At 40.6% G+C, this 15,625-nt stretch overlaps 1 protein-coding gene across 14 annotated transcripts in view; it reads left to right on the top strand.

Annotated features, from left to right (window-relative positions):
- The window catches only part of LOC123933455 (cytochrome P450 3A12-like), a 60,982-nt gene that overhangs the window by 19,647 nt on the left and 25,710 nt on the right, over nucleotides 1-15,625 (top strand). For 8 of the 14 annotated variants that reach the window (XR_006816604.1, XM_045992641.1, XM_045992631.1 and 5 more), the window contains 4 exons: nucleotides 1,950-2,049; nucleotides 9,822-9,935; nucleotides 12,577-12,665; nucleotides 14,171-14,319. Coding sequence is in view for 13 of the 14 variants with exons in the window: in XM_045992631.1 (XP_045848587.1) it covers nucleotides 1,950-2,049; nucleotides 9,822-9,935; nucleotides 12,577-12,665; nucleotides 14,171-14,319 (452 nt within the window). In the remaining variant the exon portion in view is untranslated. Of the gene's footprint in view, nucleotides 1-1,949; nucleotides 2,050-9,011; nucleotides 9,069-9,819; nucleotides 9,936-12,553; nucleotides 12,666-14,170; nucleotides 14,320-15,625 lie in introns of those variants that run through there. The other 6 variants (XM_045992635.1, XM_045992634.1, XM_045992638.1 and 3 more) reach the window with 6 other exon arrangements.

Here is a 15,625-nt window from a genome sequence, read left to right as displayed (position 1 = left end):
TTAGTGAAATAAGTCAATCGGAGAAAGACAACTATCATATGATCTCCCTGATATGAGGACATCCAGGTGTTTTTGAACAAACAGGATGAGACGAGGGGAATCATTCAAGAAATAGGACCAGGCTGATGGGAGAGTGAACTTATGTGCTACTTCAGTAATTTCTATCACCGCTTCAGTACTAAATATACTCGACTCCCACTTCAGCTTTCTGCATTTTACTTTTTAGACTTGGGGAACACTTAGTACAGTGGTTCTCAGCCATTTTTAGATGTGATGATAAAACCACTTAAAATTCCTCTGTGACATCAAAGAAAGAGCAGGGGACTTGTGGAAAATCTTCCATTTTGTTCTGGCAAATGATTTCTAATGGAAAATAAAATGCCAGAGGGTGGTGTAATTAAGATTAAAATAAACCTCAAGGGGCCAGTTGCCCCTTGCCTTTTACAGGCATACTGACAGTTAGGAGGTCAGGCTGGATGGGGATGGATCACATACAAAGAGTCAGCTTGGTGTGTGAGACATGCGTCAAAAGGAGACATGCTATGATGCTCTGGGATGTCACCTACGGGAGCCCAAGGAGCTCACACTTGGGACCCACATACAAGAATAAACACAAGTAATAAAAAGAAAATACTTCGAAAATGGATTATGCATGTTTCTCTTTATTCATTTTCTTTGTCCTTTCTTTTCAAATTTTTCTGACTTTGATCTTACCAAAGACATCTCTTTAATGGTTAAAATAATATTTTCTTTAATATGTTATAAACTGGGGCACCTGGGTGGGTCAGTCATTAGGCATCTTCTTTGGCTCGGATCATGATCCCGGAGTCCTGGGTTCAAGCCCCGCATTGGGCTCCCTGCTCCATGCGAAGCCCATTTTCCCCTCCCCTCCTCCCCCTGCTTGTGTTCCCTCTCTTGCTGTGTCTCTCTGTGTCAAATAAATTAATTAAATCTTTAAAAAGAAAAGTTACAAACTAGGAAGGAAATTTTAGAAAGTAGGGCAAAGAAATCATTCATAATCCTACCATCACTTTTTGAGCATTCCAAGATTTTGTCATTTGCAGGTATATCTTTATATGTGTGTGATCAGTGTATCTACAATTTTCATCTAATATTCTAACATATGTCTTCCACGTGTTTGATATTTCTTTAAAAATTATAATTTTTCTTTCCTGGTGGGTAGACTCCCTTGTTATTTTTTTCTTCCTAGATAATTCACTTGCCTTCAGTTACTTACTAACCCAACTTTCTTTTTGATAATATAGATAAATTATTTGAAATGTTTGAAATACTTCTAAGATGTTTGAAATATTCTAAACATGCAAAAAATTACAGAGAATGACCCAGGAAATACCCATGTACACATCGCCTAGAGTTAACAAATATTTTAATGTTATTTATTTTTTTTTTAAGATTTTATTTATTTATTTCAGATAGAATGAGAGCAAGTGAGGGAGAGAGGGAGCACAAGCAGAGAGAACAGCAGAGGTAGAGGGAGAAGCAGACTCCCCGCTGAGCAGGGAGCCTGACGTGGGGCTCCATTCCAGAACCCTGGGATCATGACCTGAACGGAAGGCAGACGCTTAACCAACTGAGCCACCCAGGTGCCCCTCTAATGTTATTTCTTTTTTTTTTTAATATTTTTTATTTATTTGACAGACAGAGATCACAGGTAGGCAGAGAGGCAGGCAGAGAGAGAGGGGGAAGCAGGCTCCCTGCGGAGCAGAGAGCCCGATGCGGGGCTCGATCCCAGGACCCTGAGACCATGACCTGAGCCCAAGGCAGAGGCTTAACCCACTGAGCCACCCAGGTGCCCCTCTAATGTTATTTCTAATCAGATGTCAGAGTTTGGATTATGTAATGCCAAGATAAGGCCTGGACTTCCAGGCATGGCTACAGCTACAGAAAGCGCTATGTTAAGTGTAATCAGGTCTGTTTTCCCGACACAGGTTTTATGATGGACGACAGCCTGTGTTGGCTATCACGGATCTGGACATGATCAAAACAGTACTAGTGAAAGAATGTTATTCTGTCTTCACAAACCGGCGGGTAGGCATCAGTTTAGTTTTAATTCACAGATTGATTAATCTATAAAGCTCTTATTTGGAAATAATTATAGATTCATAGGAAGTTGTCTCAGGAGATCCCATGTCCTGTGGCCTTCAGATTATTTCCCCTTAGGTAATAAAACTATAATTTGTATGGAAATGGAAATTGACATTGGTTCTAGCCACAGAGTTAGATTAAGATTTCAAGTTTTTTGTGCACTCATTTGTGTGTGTGTGTATGTGCGTATGCGCGCGTGTGCACGTGTCTCTGAATATTTATCTTACATGTAGATTTGTGTATCCACCACCCCAGTCACGTTAGAGAGCTTTCCCATCACCAAAAATCTCCCTCTTACTATTCTTGTATAGGCACAGTGTGTAGCTTTTCTCTTCATTGTCTCAGGGTCTTCAGCAGAGCAAACTTTTTTTTTTTTAATTTTATTTATTTATTTGACAGAGAGAGATCACAAGTAGATAGAGAGGCAGGAAGAGAGAGGGAAGCAGGCTCCCTGCTGAGCAGAGAGCCCGATGCGGGACTTGATCCCAGGACCCTGAGATCATGACCCGAGCTGAAGGCAGCAGCTTAACCCACTGAGCCACCCAGGCACCCCTTTTTTTTTTTTAATTAGGCCAGTTTATCCTTTTTTCCTTTTATGGGTTGTGAGTTTGGCATCAAGTTTGAAAACTCTTTACCTAGCCCTAGGTCCCAAGACTTTCTCCAAGTATTTAGTTTTATGTTTTATATATATATATATTTTTAAAGATTTTATTTATTTATTTGACACAGAGAGATCACAGGTAGGCAGAGAGGCAGGCAGAGAGAGAGAGAGAGAGAGGAAAGCAGGCTCCCTGCTGAGCAGAGAGCCCGATGCAGGACTCAATCCCAGGACCCTGAGATCATGACCCAAGCCGTAGGCAGCAGCTTAACCCACTGAGCCACCCGGGTGCCCCTTATGTTTTATATTTAATATATTATGTATTCTATGTTTTACATTTATAATGTAAATCTTATATAGTGTGATGTTTTACATGGAAGTCTGATACATTTTGTGTTATAATTTTTTAAAGTTGTATTTGCATTTAAATATTCAATTAAGTATTCAGTTAATTAACAGATTGTTATTAATGGGGTGCTTTATTAGTTTGAGGGGTAGAGTTTAGTGATTCATCAGTGGCATGTAACATGCAGTGCTCATTACATCAGGTGCCCCCCTTAATGCTCATCACCCACTTACCCCATCCCCTCCCCCACCTCACCTCCAGCAACCCTCAGTTTATTTCCTATAGTTAAGAGTCCTGGGGGCGCCTGGGTGGCTCAGTGGGTTAAATCCTCTGCCTTCGGCTCAGGTCGTGATCTCAGGGTCCTGGGATCGAGCCCCGCGTGGGGCTCTCTGCTCAGTGGGGAGCCTGCTTCCTCCTCTCTCTCTCTCTGCCTGCCTCTCTGACTGCTTGTAATCTCTAACAAATAAATAAAATCTTTTTAAAAAAAAAGAGTCCTGTTATTTGTGAGGTGTGAAGTTTAGGTCAAAGATCTTTGTTTTTGGCCAATGGATGTCTAATTGCTCCAGCACCATTTGTGAGAAGACTATACTTCCTCCGCTGAATTGCTTTTGTACCAGGATCAAAATTGAGTTGGGCCCATGGGCATGTAGCTGTTTCTCATTCTGTGTTCTGTTCACTGATCTCTGTATCTCTTCCTCTGCCAGTACCAGGCTCTCTTGATTACTGCAGCCATATAGTAAATCTCAGCATTGTGAGCCATGAGCCTTCCATTTTTTTTTGTTTGTTTGAATTGTGTTGACTATTTTAGCTCCTTTGCCTTTCCATACAAATTTAGAGTCAGCTTATCTTTGTTTACAAACAATTTGCTGAGATTTTGATAAGAATTGATTTAAACCCACAGATCAGTTTGGGGGAAATCTATGTCTTTACTAAGTCCTATCTTTCAAGGTATGAACACCATACGCTCATTCATTTATTTAGGTTTTCTTTGATTCTTTTCACCAACATTTAGTTCTTCATGTAGAGACCTCACACCTATTTTGTTAAATGAGCACATAAAGTATTTCAACTCTTTGGATGATTATAATTGTTACTGTTTTTTGCATGTGTTTTGACATATTTGTTAGGGTTCGTAATCAAAGGAATGAGACTGATACAAAGCGAAGGTCAAGCAAAGCTTTATTTCGTGCCAAGCATCGAGAATCAAACCGACTGGTCGGGGCCGTCTCTTACAAAGAGGCGACCTCTCCCAGCCTCACAGACTAACTTTTATAGAGGTAGTTGAGCCTGGCTACACACAGGTGGCCAATGAGATTACATTACACAGAGAAAACTGTACAGTCATGCTAGGTCACACATGGGCGGCCAGTTGAATTACAATTTACCCTAGTAGATATTTGAACTAGCCTATCACCTTGGTCAGAATTGGAAAAGGCGGGGCCCACTCTCCTTGGTAGCTAGGGAGACAGTATGCACGCCCTGCTGATTGGATGTCTCCACCTGGCCTGACCCGCCCTTGTATCTGGGCTTTGCAAGTAAGTTTCTCTGGGAGGGGCAGGGTCAATCTAAGTTTATTGCATAGGGTCAATCTAAGTTTACTGCATAAACAACAAAATGGCTCCCTCTGGCTAAATAGGTCCTTACAATATTCATTGTTGTTATATAGAAATGTAGTTGATTTTTTTTATTAACATATAATGTATTATTTGTTTCAGGGGTATAGGTTTGTGAATCATCAGTCTTACACAATTCACAGCGCTCACCATAGCACATACCCTCCCCAGTGCCCATCCCCCAGACACCCCATCCCTTTCACCCCCACCCTCCAGCAACTGTCAGTTTGTTTCCTGAGATTAAGAGTCTTTTATGGTTTGTTTCCCTCTCTGGTTTCATGTAGTTTCCTTTTTCTCTCCCTTCCCCTATGATCCTGTATCTTATTTCTCAAATACCTCATATCAGTGAGATCATATGATAGTTGTCTTTCTCTGATTGACTTATTTCACTTAGCATAATACCCTCTAGTTCCATCCACCTCGTTGCAAATGGCAAGTTAATCAGGGTTTTTTGATGGCTGCATAATATTCTGTTGTATGTATAGAGAGAGAAAAGTGGTTGATTTTTGTGTGTTGACCTTATTTTCTACAACTAGCTTAGCTCATTTATTAGATGCAGAGGTGTTCTTTTTTATATTTCTTAAGATTTTCGGCATTGACAATTATGTCGCCTAAAATAGGATCACTACGATTTTTATCTTTCCAATCTGTATACCTTTTTTTCTTTGTTTCCTCTCTTGTGCCAGCTAGAATTTCCAATGAGATTTTTTTTTTTTAAGATTTTATTTATTTATTTGACAGAGAGAGATCACAAGTAGGCAGAGAGGCAGGCAGAGAGAGTGAGAGGGAAGCAGGCCCCCTGCCGAGCAGAGAGCCCGATGCGGGGCTCCATCCCAGGACCCTGAGATCATGACCTGAGCCGAAGGCAGCGGCTTAAACCACTGAGCCACCCAGGCGCCCCTCCAATGAGATTTTAATAAGAGCAGCGAGAGTGGACATTTTTTCTTGTTCTGATCTTAAGGGGAAGCATTTGGTCTTTCACCAATTAAAAATTTTTTTGTTTATTTACTACAACTAAAAGTATGTATTTTTAAGGTGCGCAGTGGGCTGTTGTAATGTATGTATTTACATTTTGAAATGATGAACACAAATGAATTAACATAACCGTTACCACCCAGAGTTACCTTTATGTAAGATGTAATATGTAAGATCTACTTTTTTTTTTTTTAGCAAATTCAAGTATACACTTCAGTGTTTACTATGATCACCATGCAGTACATTTAGTCTTCAGACATTTTTCCTCTTATAACCAAAAGTTTGTACCATTTGATTAACAACTGCCCTTCACCCCCCTCTCTTGGTTCTCATAACTATCATTCTACCCTCTGTTACTGAGTTTGGTTTTATTTTTAGATTTCACTTATCAGTGAGATCATACAGTATCTATCTGTCCTTCTGTGTCTGATTCAGTTGTACTTATTAGCATGTTGTCCTCCAGGTTTGTCCATGTTTTTTGGAGAGCACAGAATTTCTTTCTTTTTAAGAAATATTCCATTTTCTTTTCTTTTTTTAATTTAATTTTATTTTTTCAGTGTTCCAAGATTCATTGTTTATGCACCACACCCAGTGCTCCATACAAATTCCATGTTCTTTATGCATTCATCTGTCCACTTACATTAAAGTATATATTAATGGGTAAGGATTTACTATTGCATTTCATTAGCCCAAGTTTTTCATAGATTACTTGTTCCTTCTTCCTGTCTTCCTTTGTGATTTCATGGGTGTTTTTTATGGGGGAATGCTTTCATTCCTTTATTTTTGCCTTTTCCATATCTACTCTAGGTTTTTGAATTGCAGTTGCCAAGAGGCTTACATGAAACTTTTTATAGTCTTATAGATATACCACCCTGTTTTAAGGTCATAAGAACTTAACTTTGGGGATGCCTGGGTGGCTCAGTGGGTTGGGCTGCTGCCTTCAGCTCAGGTCATGATCCCGGGGTCCTGGGATCGAGTCCCATGTAGTGCTCCTTGCTTGGCGGGGAGCCTGCTTCTCTCTCTGCCTGCTTGTGCGCACTCTCTCTCTCTGACAAATAAATAAATAAAATCTTAAAAAAAAAAAAAAGAACTTAACTTTGTTCTCGTTCAAAACCTCAGTGCTTTTACTCCCCCTCTACTTTATGTATTTGAATTCACAATTTACATATATTTATACTGTGTATCCATAAACAAATTCTTATAGTTATAGGTATTTTTGTTTTATCTTTTACACTTGAGTTATAAGTGATTTGTATATCACCATTACAATATTACTGTATTCTGAATTTGAGTATATATTTACATTTACCAATGGGTTTTGTACTTTCATATGATTTCATGTTACTAGTAAGTGTCCTCTCTTTTCACCTTGAAGAACTCCCTTTAGTGTTTCTTGTAAGGCAGCTTTAGTGGTGATGAAATTTTCCACTTGTGTTTGTCTGGAAGTGACTTTCTCTCTCCCTCATTACCTGCTTTTCCAGGTAAATTATTTGTGGTTGCTAATGTTTGCTTTGGGGGGCTTTTTTGTTTGTTTCTTTTACGACTTTGAATATTTTATTTCACTCTCTTTTGGTTTTCAAGATTTCTGCTGCTAGATCCACTGAATAGCCTTGTAGGTGTTCCCTTGTCTACGATGAGCTCCTTTTTTCTTGCTGCTTTCCAGGTTCTCTGTCTTTGGTTTTTGACAGTTTTTTAATAACATGTCTTGGTGAAGTCTTTTTAGGATTCAATCTGATTGGGGACATTTTTTTTTATTATGTTATGTTAGTTGCCATACAGTACATCATTAGTTTTTGATGTAGTGCTCCATGATTCATTGTTTGTGTATAAAACCCAGTGTTCCATGCAATACGTGCCTTCCTTAATACCCATTACTGGGCGAACCCATTCCCCCATCCCCTTTCCCGTAAAACCATCAGTTTGTTTCCCGGAGTCCATAGTCTCTCGTGATTCATCTCCCCTTCTGATTTCCCCCTCTTCCTTTTTCCCTCCCTTTTCCTAATGTCCTCTATGCTATTCCTTATGTTCCACATATAAGCGAATTATGCTGAGTGAAATAAGTCCAGCAGAGAAAGACAAATATCATATGGTTTCACTTATATGTGGAACATAAGGAATAGCATGGAGGACATTAGGTGACTGGGGACCTTTAACCTTCATATTCCAGATTTTCATATATTGCCCTAGGTTTGGGACATTTTCAGCCAATGTTCCTATAAGTAAGCATTCTGCCCTCTAAATTTTGTCCTAGTAGGATTCCCGTAATGTATTGTTCCACTTGACGGTGTCCTGTAAATCCTGTAGGCTTTCTTGCCCAGTTCTTTTCATGTTTTTCCCTGACACTGACTGCAGAATTTCAAATGCAGAGAAGTGTGATTGGCTCAGGCAGTTGGGGTCCACAACATCAGCAAGTGCGTAGTCCGTAGTAGCAAGAGCTGTGAGGGCTCACTGTGGCTGTGTTGCTCTCTGGTTGTTCAGTAGCACCCCCAGATCCCGCATCAGTGGACTGGAGCAGGCAGAATGGTGGCCAGGGTTGGTGCTGCACACCCATTCACCTGCAGGCACTGAACGGAGGCACCTGCCCCAAATGAGGGCTAGGCCCCGCAGCAGGGGCCAAGGACGAATGCAGGCACATAGGTAGCACTGAGTGCTGTCTGTGTGCACTCGTGTGACTTCGGGGGCTAGCCACTGTTGCATGCATGGCACTGGGACTTGGGACCGGACTTCAGGCTGGCAAAGTACAGGGTTTAGCTGTGGACTCATGTGGCAGTGCAGTCCAGTGACAGGAGTCAAGTAGGGGCCGAGGGAGCAGAGCTGGACTCAGGCAGCTGGAGTCTGTGAATATGAAAACCTGTGAGACCATCAACAGCAAAATCTTAGAGGGTGCACAGTGCTGTGCCAGCTATTGGTTTCCTTAGCAGCTCAGGCTGTCAGGGTCTTCTGCAGAACAGGACACAGAGAAACATGGTCGCTCGTGCCAGGTGGCTAATGCTGGAAGTCCTGTCCCTCCTTGTCCCTAGCGGTGTCTAGATGTGTCAGCCATGCCAGTCTCTGGGTGCGGTGAAACCGAAGTGCATCATTTGGACCATGCCCTGAAGGGGAGGGACCAATGGCCACTCACCCTTCTGCCCATTTACCAGGAAGGGGAACTATCTCGGGTCAGAGGGTGTCCTCTTGGTGCTGAGCAGTGCCGTCCTGGGTCATGGGGTGATGCAGGCAAAATGAAGCTAAATCTCCCTACTTTTCTTGTACAGTTCTTCTCAAGAGTTTTGCCCCACTGTTGTTGAAATTCCTTCAATGGGCTCCTAAGCTCTGAGGCCTATTTTTGTTTGTGGATAGCTGTCTGATTGTTGTCCTTTGTGGGGTGACAGAGGCTGGAGTGTCCTGTTCCATCATCTTCGTGATATCACGTCAGTCTTTCCTCACTGAGGTAACGTTAGGTGTAGGGTTTTAGATGCTCTTTATTAAGCAGAGAAAGTTCCTTCTGTTCTTTGTGAGTTTTTATCATGAATGCATAGAGTTTGGGAAGATGGGGGAAAGATTGGGGATAGTTAGCTTGGTAGGCCAGTCCCAAGCTGAGAAATAGAATTATCTCTTTTTCCTTCTGTCCCTTTGGAGAAATACGGGGGGGGGGGGGGGAGATTTCCGTGTAACTGTACCATTTCTTCACAATAACATATAGATTCCTAATGGTTTTAGTCTTCAGTACTATTTTTTTTAAAGAATCACTGTATCAAGACATCTGCTTTTCCAGATTCGCATGCTGTACATATATGTAAATACTGAACTGCTCAGAAGCAACACACATTGCCAGTCTATTTGGCTGCCTTCCATCTTTGCAATTCTACTCTGCATAGTTTAAGAGAATGTACCAGTTGTTAATTGTGTGTATTCCCCTAGAGATGTAGTTTCCCTACCAAATTATTCCATACCATCTTTGTATTGGAAAGGAAACTGGGACATAAAAGCTAGAAAGCATATCAGGTGGCTGGATGCCTCCTTCAACCTTGCAGGAAGCTAGGCGTTTGGGATTAATATCTATTAAGCATCTAGCATATGGCCTACTATTAAGTAGGCAGTCACAAAATATTTGGTGAGTAATTCACACCTATTTAACAGGTTTTCTACAAACTTGGAGATCTCCAAAACTTATGTGGGGTAAAATGTGTTTTTCTTTGATTAGTTTCTTGGTCCAGTGGGATTTATGAAAAATTCCGTCTCTATGTCTGACGATGAAGAATGGAAGAGAATACGAACATTGCTATCTCCAACCTTCACCAGTGGAAAGATCAAAGAGGTAAGAAAGAAGAGGATTTTAATTAAAAAGTTAAGGAATACATCTGGGGACAGGTAGGAAATAAGAACATATTCTATTTCTAGGGAGTAGTCTGCTCTATATTTGGGCTTCCCCAAAATGGTCTTTTCTCTTTCTGTCCTAGAAAACACATGATAAGATTTGTCATTAAATGTCTCTTACTCTGGCTGACTTATTTTGCTTAGCATAATACACCCTAGTTCTATCTACATTATTATAAAAGGCAAGATTTCATTCTTTTTGAAGACTGAATAATATTCCATTATGTTTATATGCCACATCTTTTTTTTTTTTTTAAGGTTCTCACTCATATGTAGAATTTAAGAAAGAAAAAAGATAAACGTATGGGAATGGGAAAAAAGAAGAAAGGAGGAGGGAAACAAGCCCTAAGTGACTCTTAAGGAGAGAACAAGCTGAGGGTTGGTGGCGGGAGGTGGGTGGGCTAGGGGCTAGATGGGTGATAGTTACTAAAGAGGGTGATTGTTGTGATGAGTACTGGGTGTTGTATGAAAGCGATGAGTCATTGAATTCCACTCCAGAAATCAATATTGCACTATATGTTGAGTAACACAATTTAAATTAATTAACAATTAGTTAAAAATAATTAATTATATTATATTGTTATATATTTATATATAAATAAATTATATATATAATTAATTAAAAATAAAACTAAAACAATTTTTAAAAATTAATTAAGTAAACACAATTTAATTTTTTTAAAAAGTCCCTTACTGCTCCATGTTTGTGAAAGCCAGATCATTCTTGGACTTGATTTTCCAATTTAACTTCAGGTGGTGGTATATTTTGTGCTCATCTGCAAAGAGAGAGAGTTTGACTTCTTCATTGCCAATTTGGATACCTTTTATTTCTCTTTGTTGTCTGATTCCTGTTGCTAGGAATTCTAATACTATGTTGAACAAGAGTGGTGAGAGTGGGCATCCTTGTCATGTTCCTGATCTCAACGGGAAGACTGCAAGCTTTTTCCCATTGAGGATGATAATTGCTGTGGGTCTTTCATAGATAGATTTTATGAAGTTCAGGAATGTTCCCTCTATCCCTATACTTTGAAGCGTTTTCATCAGGAAGGGATGCTGGATTTTGTCAAATGCTTTCTCTGCATCAATTGAGAGGACCATGTGGTTCTTCTCTCTTCTCTTGTTGATTTGTTCTATCACATTGATTGCTTTGCGAATGTTGAACCATCCTTGTAACCCAGGGATGAATCCCACCTGGTCATGGTGGATAATCTTTTTAATGTGCTGCTGGATCCTGTTTGCTAGGATCTTGTTGAGAATCTTAGCACCCATATTCATCAGTGATATTGGTCTGAAATGTCTCCAAAGGCAAAAGAAACAAAAGGGAAAATGAACTTTTGGGACTTCATCAAGATCAAAAGTTTCTGCACAGCAAAGGAAACAGTCAACAAAACAAGAGGCAACCCACGGAATGGGAGAAGATATTTGCAAATGACAGTACAGACAAAAGGTTGATATCCAGGATCTATAAAGAACTTCTCAAATTCAACACACGCAAAACAGATAATCATATCAAAAAATGGGCAGAAGATATGAACAGACACTTCTCCAACGAAGAATACAAATGGCTATCAGACACATGAAAAAATGTTCATCATCACTAGCCATCAGGGAGATTCAAATTAAAACCACATTGAGATACCACCTGACACCAGTTAGAATGGCCAAAATTAGCAAGACAGGAAACAACGTGTGTTGGAGAGGATGTGGAGAAAGGGGAACCCTCTTACACTGTTGGTGGGAATGCAAGTTGGTGCAGCCACATTGGAGAACAGTGAGGAGACTCCTCAAGAAATTAAGAATAGAGCTTCCCTATGACCCTGCAATTGCACTACTGGGTATTTACCCCAAAGATACAGATGTGGTGAAAAGAAGGGCCATCTGTACCCCAGTGTTTATAGCAGCAATGGCCACGGTCGCCAAACTGTGGAAAGAACCAAGATGCCCTTCGACAGACAAATGGGTAAGGAAGATGTGGTCCATATACACGATGGAGTATTATGCCTCCATCAGAAAGGATGAATACCCAACTTTTGTAGCAACATGGATGGGACTGGAAGAGATTATGCTGAGTGAAATAAGTCAAGCAGAGAGAGACAATTATCATATGGTTTCACTTATTTGTGGAGCATAACAAAGAACATGGAGGACATGGGGAGATGGAGAGGAGAGGGAATTGAGGGAAATTGGAAGGGGAGGTGAACCATGAGAGACTATGGACACTGAAAAACAACCTGAGGGTTTTGAAGAGGCCAGGGGTGGGAGGATGGGGAAACCAGGTGGTGGGTATTAGGGAGGGCACGTATTGCATGGGGCACTGGGTGTGGTGCAAAAACAATGCATACTGTTATGCTGAAAAGAAATTTTTAAAAATTAATTATATTTTTATATTTTTATATATTTGTATATAATTTATATATATAATTAAAAATAAAAATAAAACAATTAATTTTTTTAAATTAATTGCATAAACACAATTTAATTTTTTAAAAAAGTCCCTTACTTCTCCATGTTTGTGAAAGCCAGATCATTCTGGGACTTGATTTTCCAATTTAACTTCAGGTGGTGTTATATTTTGTGTGTAGATGTTCCCCATCATTGGCCAGTATGGAGATGTGTTGGTGAGGAACCTGAGGAAGGAGGCAGAGAAAGGCAAACCTATCAACTTGAAAGAGTAAGTAGGAGTCCAGTTGCTGGGATTCCAACTCTGTCACGACACTTTCCAGCTGCTGCCGTAAAGCCCAGTTCTTACTGTTGAGTTACTCCAGCAAACAAGCTGAAGTAGGCGTCTGGTGTTAAACTCCGATGGGTGAGTCACGAAGAGGTAACTCACCTAGAAAGGCAGGGCAGCCAGAAGAGAGAGCATTGGCTCCTGCTTTCGGGAGCAAGGATTAAATTATCTACTTAATTGTCACTTTGGTTATTCTGGAAGACCAAAATACATTCTTGAAATGAAGAAACAGAATTGTACCCAAGTTTTGAGAGTAGAATGTGTGCAGTGGTGGGAGGGGAAGGTACATATTGGCAGGCAGTAGGTGGGGCAGGAAAGTTACAAGGTGGAATACGGGACAACTTTTAAAAGTTTCATGATTTTTTTGTGTGGATATTTGCAAAATGCTAAGTATTAACTTTTATTACCACTTTTCCTTCCTTCAACCTCAAAAGAGCTAAAGTCTTATACACAGGGCAGGGGTAGGCTGACCATGTCATTTATTATCTAAATTTGGGTATTTTTAAAATTTTATTTATTTGACAGAGAGAGGGAGATCACAAGGAGGCAGAGCAGCAGGCAGAGAGAGGGGGGAAGCAGGCTCCCTGCTGAGCAGAGAGCCTGATGCGGGGCTCGATCCCAGGACCCTGGGATCATGACCTGAGCCGAAAGCAGAGGCCCAACCCACTGAGCCACCCAGGCACCCCTAAATTTGGGTATTTTTTAATCATGCAGAAGTAACTGAGGTACACTGGGTTATCCTGTGAAAACTAGGAGCATATGATCACCTAGTTATGGGCTTCCGTGAACCAGTTTTGGAGTGATCTACTATTTTTCTGGGAACATTCATAGTTCTCACATTTTCCAAAAATGAATGAGTCCTCAGGGCAATCTCAGATCGGTGAAGATGAGACAGAGTGGGTCTTGCAGGACACTTAGCCAGGGTGTAGAGAAGGAGGGATGGTGTTCTTGGCAGCGCAGAACAGGGTGTTGGTGTTCTGTGATGTGCTGAAGAGGAATCAGCTCTGAGCACAGATACTGTGGTGAGAGAAGATCCAGATCAGTTTCACGGATCTTGACTCCACGAGGAAGAGTTAATTATCCCACCATTTGTCCTGCTCAGACACAGCGCTTATCCACCTTCTGCTGCCCATACTCAAAACATGCTACTGTAATTTGTCCAACTTCGGGTCTCTATCCCTTCGTGACTAAGCTCCTTGAGCTCAGAGGTGTGTCTAACATGTCGCAGGGTCCCCATCACCCCTAACACAAGGCCAGCTGCATCACTGGCACCTCACGAGCACCTCGTGAGTGAGTGTGATGGCACCTAGACTCTTCAGATGAAGCAGCAGCTGGTTCTGAATGTGCGGTTTTTGTCTTGTCTGGACGTCGGAATCTACGTGCACGTTTTGCTGCATGTGTTGAGAGGTGGTGATTTTAATTACACACGTTTTTTCTTTCTCTCACAGCATCTTTGGGGCCTACAGCATGGACGTGATTACCAGCACATCGTTTGGAGTGAACATCGATTCCCTCAACAACCCACAGGATCCCTTTGTGGAAAATGCCAAGAAGCTCTTCAGATTTGAGTTCTTTGACCCACTTTTGTTCTTAATATGTATGTACACTACTGTTTTTTCTTTTCTCTTTCTCTTGCCTTTTTTTCCCTCCCTTCCTCCCTCCCTTCCTTCCTCCCTCCCTCCCTTCCTTCACTTTTTTCTTTCTTTCTACAATAGGTTTATTGAGATATAATTCACTTATTATATATGTTACCCATTTAGAATATAAAATTCAATGGTTTTTATGACCTTAGTATCTATCAACGAATGAATGTAGAAAATGTGTACACATACACACATACACACACGTATATACATACATACACAATGAAATCTATTTAGCCATAACAGGAAGGGGATCCTATATTTGTGACAACATGGATGGAACTTAAATAAGTTAGAGGAAGACAAATTCTGTATGGGCTTACTTCTACATGGAATCAAACACCCCCCCCCCCCCCCGAAACCAACTTCATACAAAAACAAGGTGAGATTTGTGATTACTAGAGGCAGGAGTTACGGGGGTGGGAACTGAATGAAGGTGATGAAAAGGTACAAAGTTTTGATTATAAGATAAAAAAGCTGGCTTGTAATATACAACAGGATAAGTCTAGTTAACACAGCTGTGTAAATTGTTTCAAAGTTGCTACGAGAGTAGATCCCAGAAGTTCTCATCACAAGGATTAAAAAATTTTATTTTGTAAATACATGAGATGATGGACATGTTATTATGGTAATCATCTCTTGATATGTGTATGCCAAAGCCTTATTCAGTACCTTAACTTGTATAATACTGTATATCTGTAAACTCAAACTGAAAAAAAAAATGGTTTTGGTGCATTCAAAAATATGTGCAACCATTACTATAGTCAATTGTTAGACCATTGTTGCCAACTCAGAAATCGGTACTTTTTTACTATCACTACCTACATTCCTTAGTCCTAAGCAGCCAGTAATCTACTTTCTGTCTTAGTAGATTTGCCTCTTCTGGATTCTTCATAGAGGCGGAACCATAGAACATCTGATCTTTGTGGCTGCCTTCCTGCGTTACTGTAATGTGTTCAAGGTTTATCCATGTGGCACCATGCATCAGTACCTTCTTTCTTTTTATGGCCAAAAAATATTCCATTTTGAGGACATACTGCATTTTATTTATCCTTTCATCATTTGATGGACGTTTGGGTTGTTTCCAGCTCTTGGCTATTTTGGGTAGTGGTGCTATCCACATTCACACACAGGTTTTTGCTTGATTGCCTGTTTTCAAGTCTCTTTGGAATGGACTCAGGGGTGGAATTGCTAAGGTATGTAGTTAATTCTGTGTTTAAGTTAATAAGGAACTGCCAAACTGTTTTTCCATAATAGCTA

Source organism: Meles meles, chromosome 21, assembly GCF_922984935.1.
Source record: "Meles meles chromosome 21, mMelMel3.1 paternal haplotype, whole genome shotgun sequence".
NCBI lineage: Eukaryota > Metazoa > Chordata > Mammalia > Carnivora > Mustelidae > Meles > Meles meles.
This window is presented reverse-complemented; position numbering and strand designations above follow the sequence as displayed.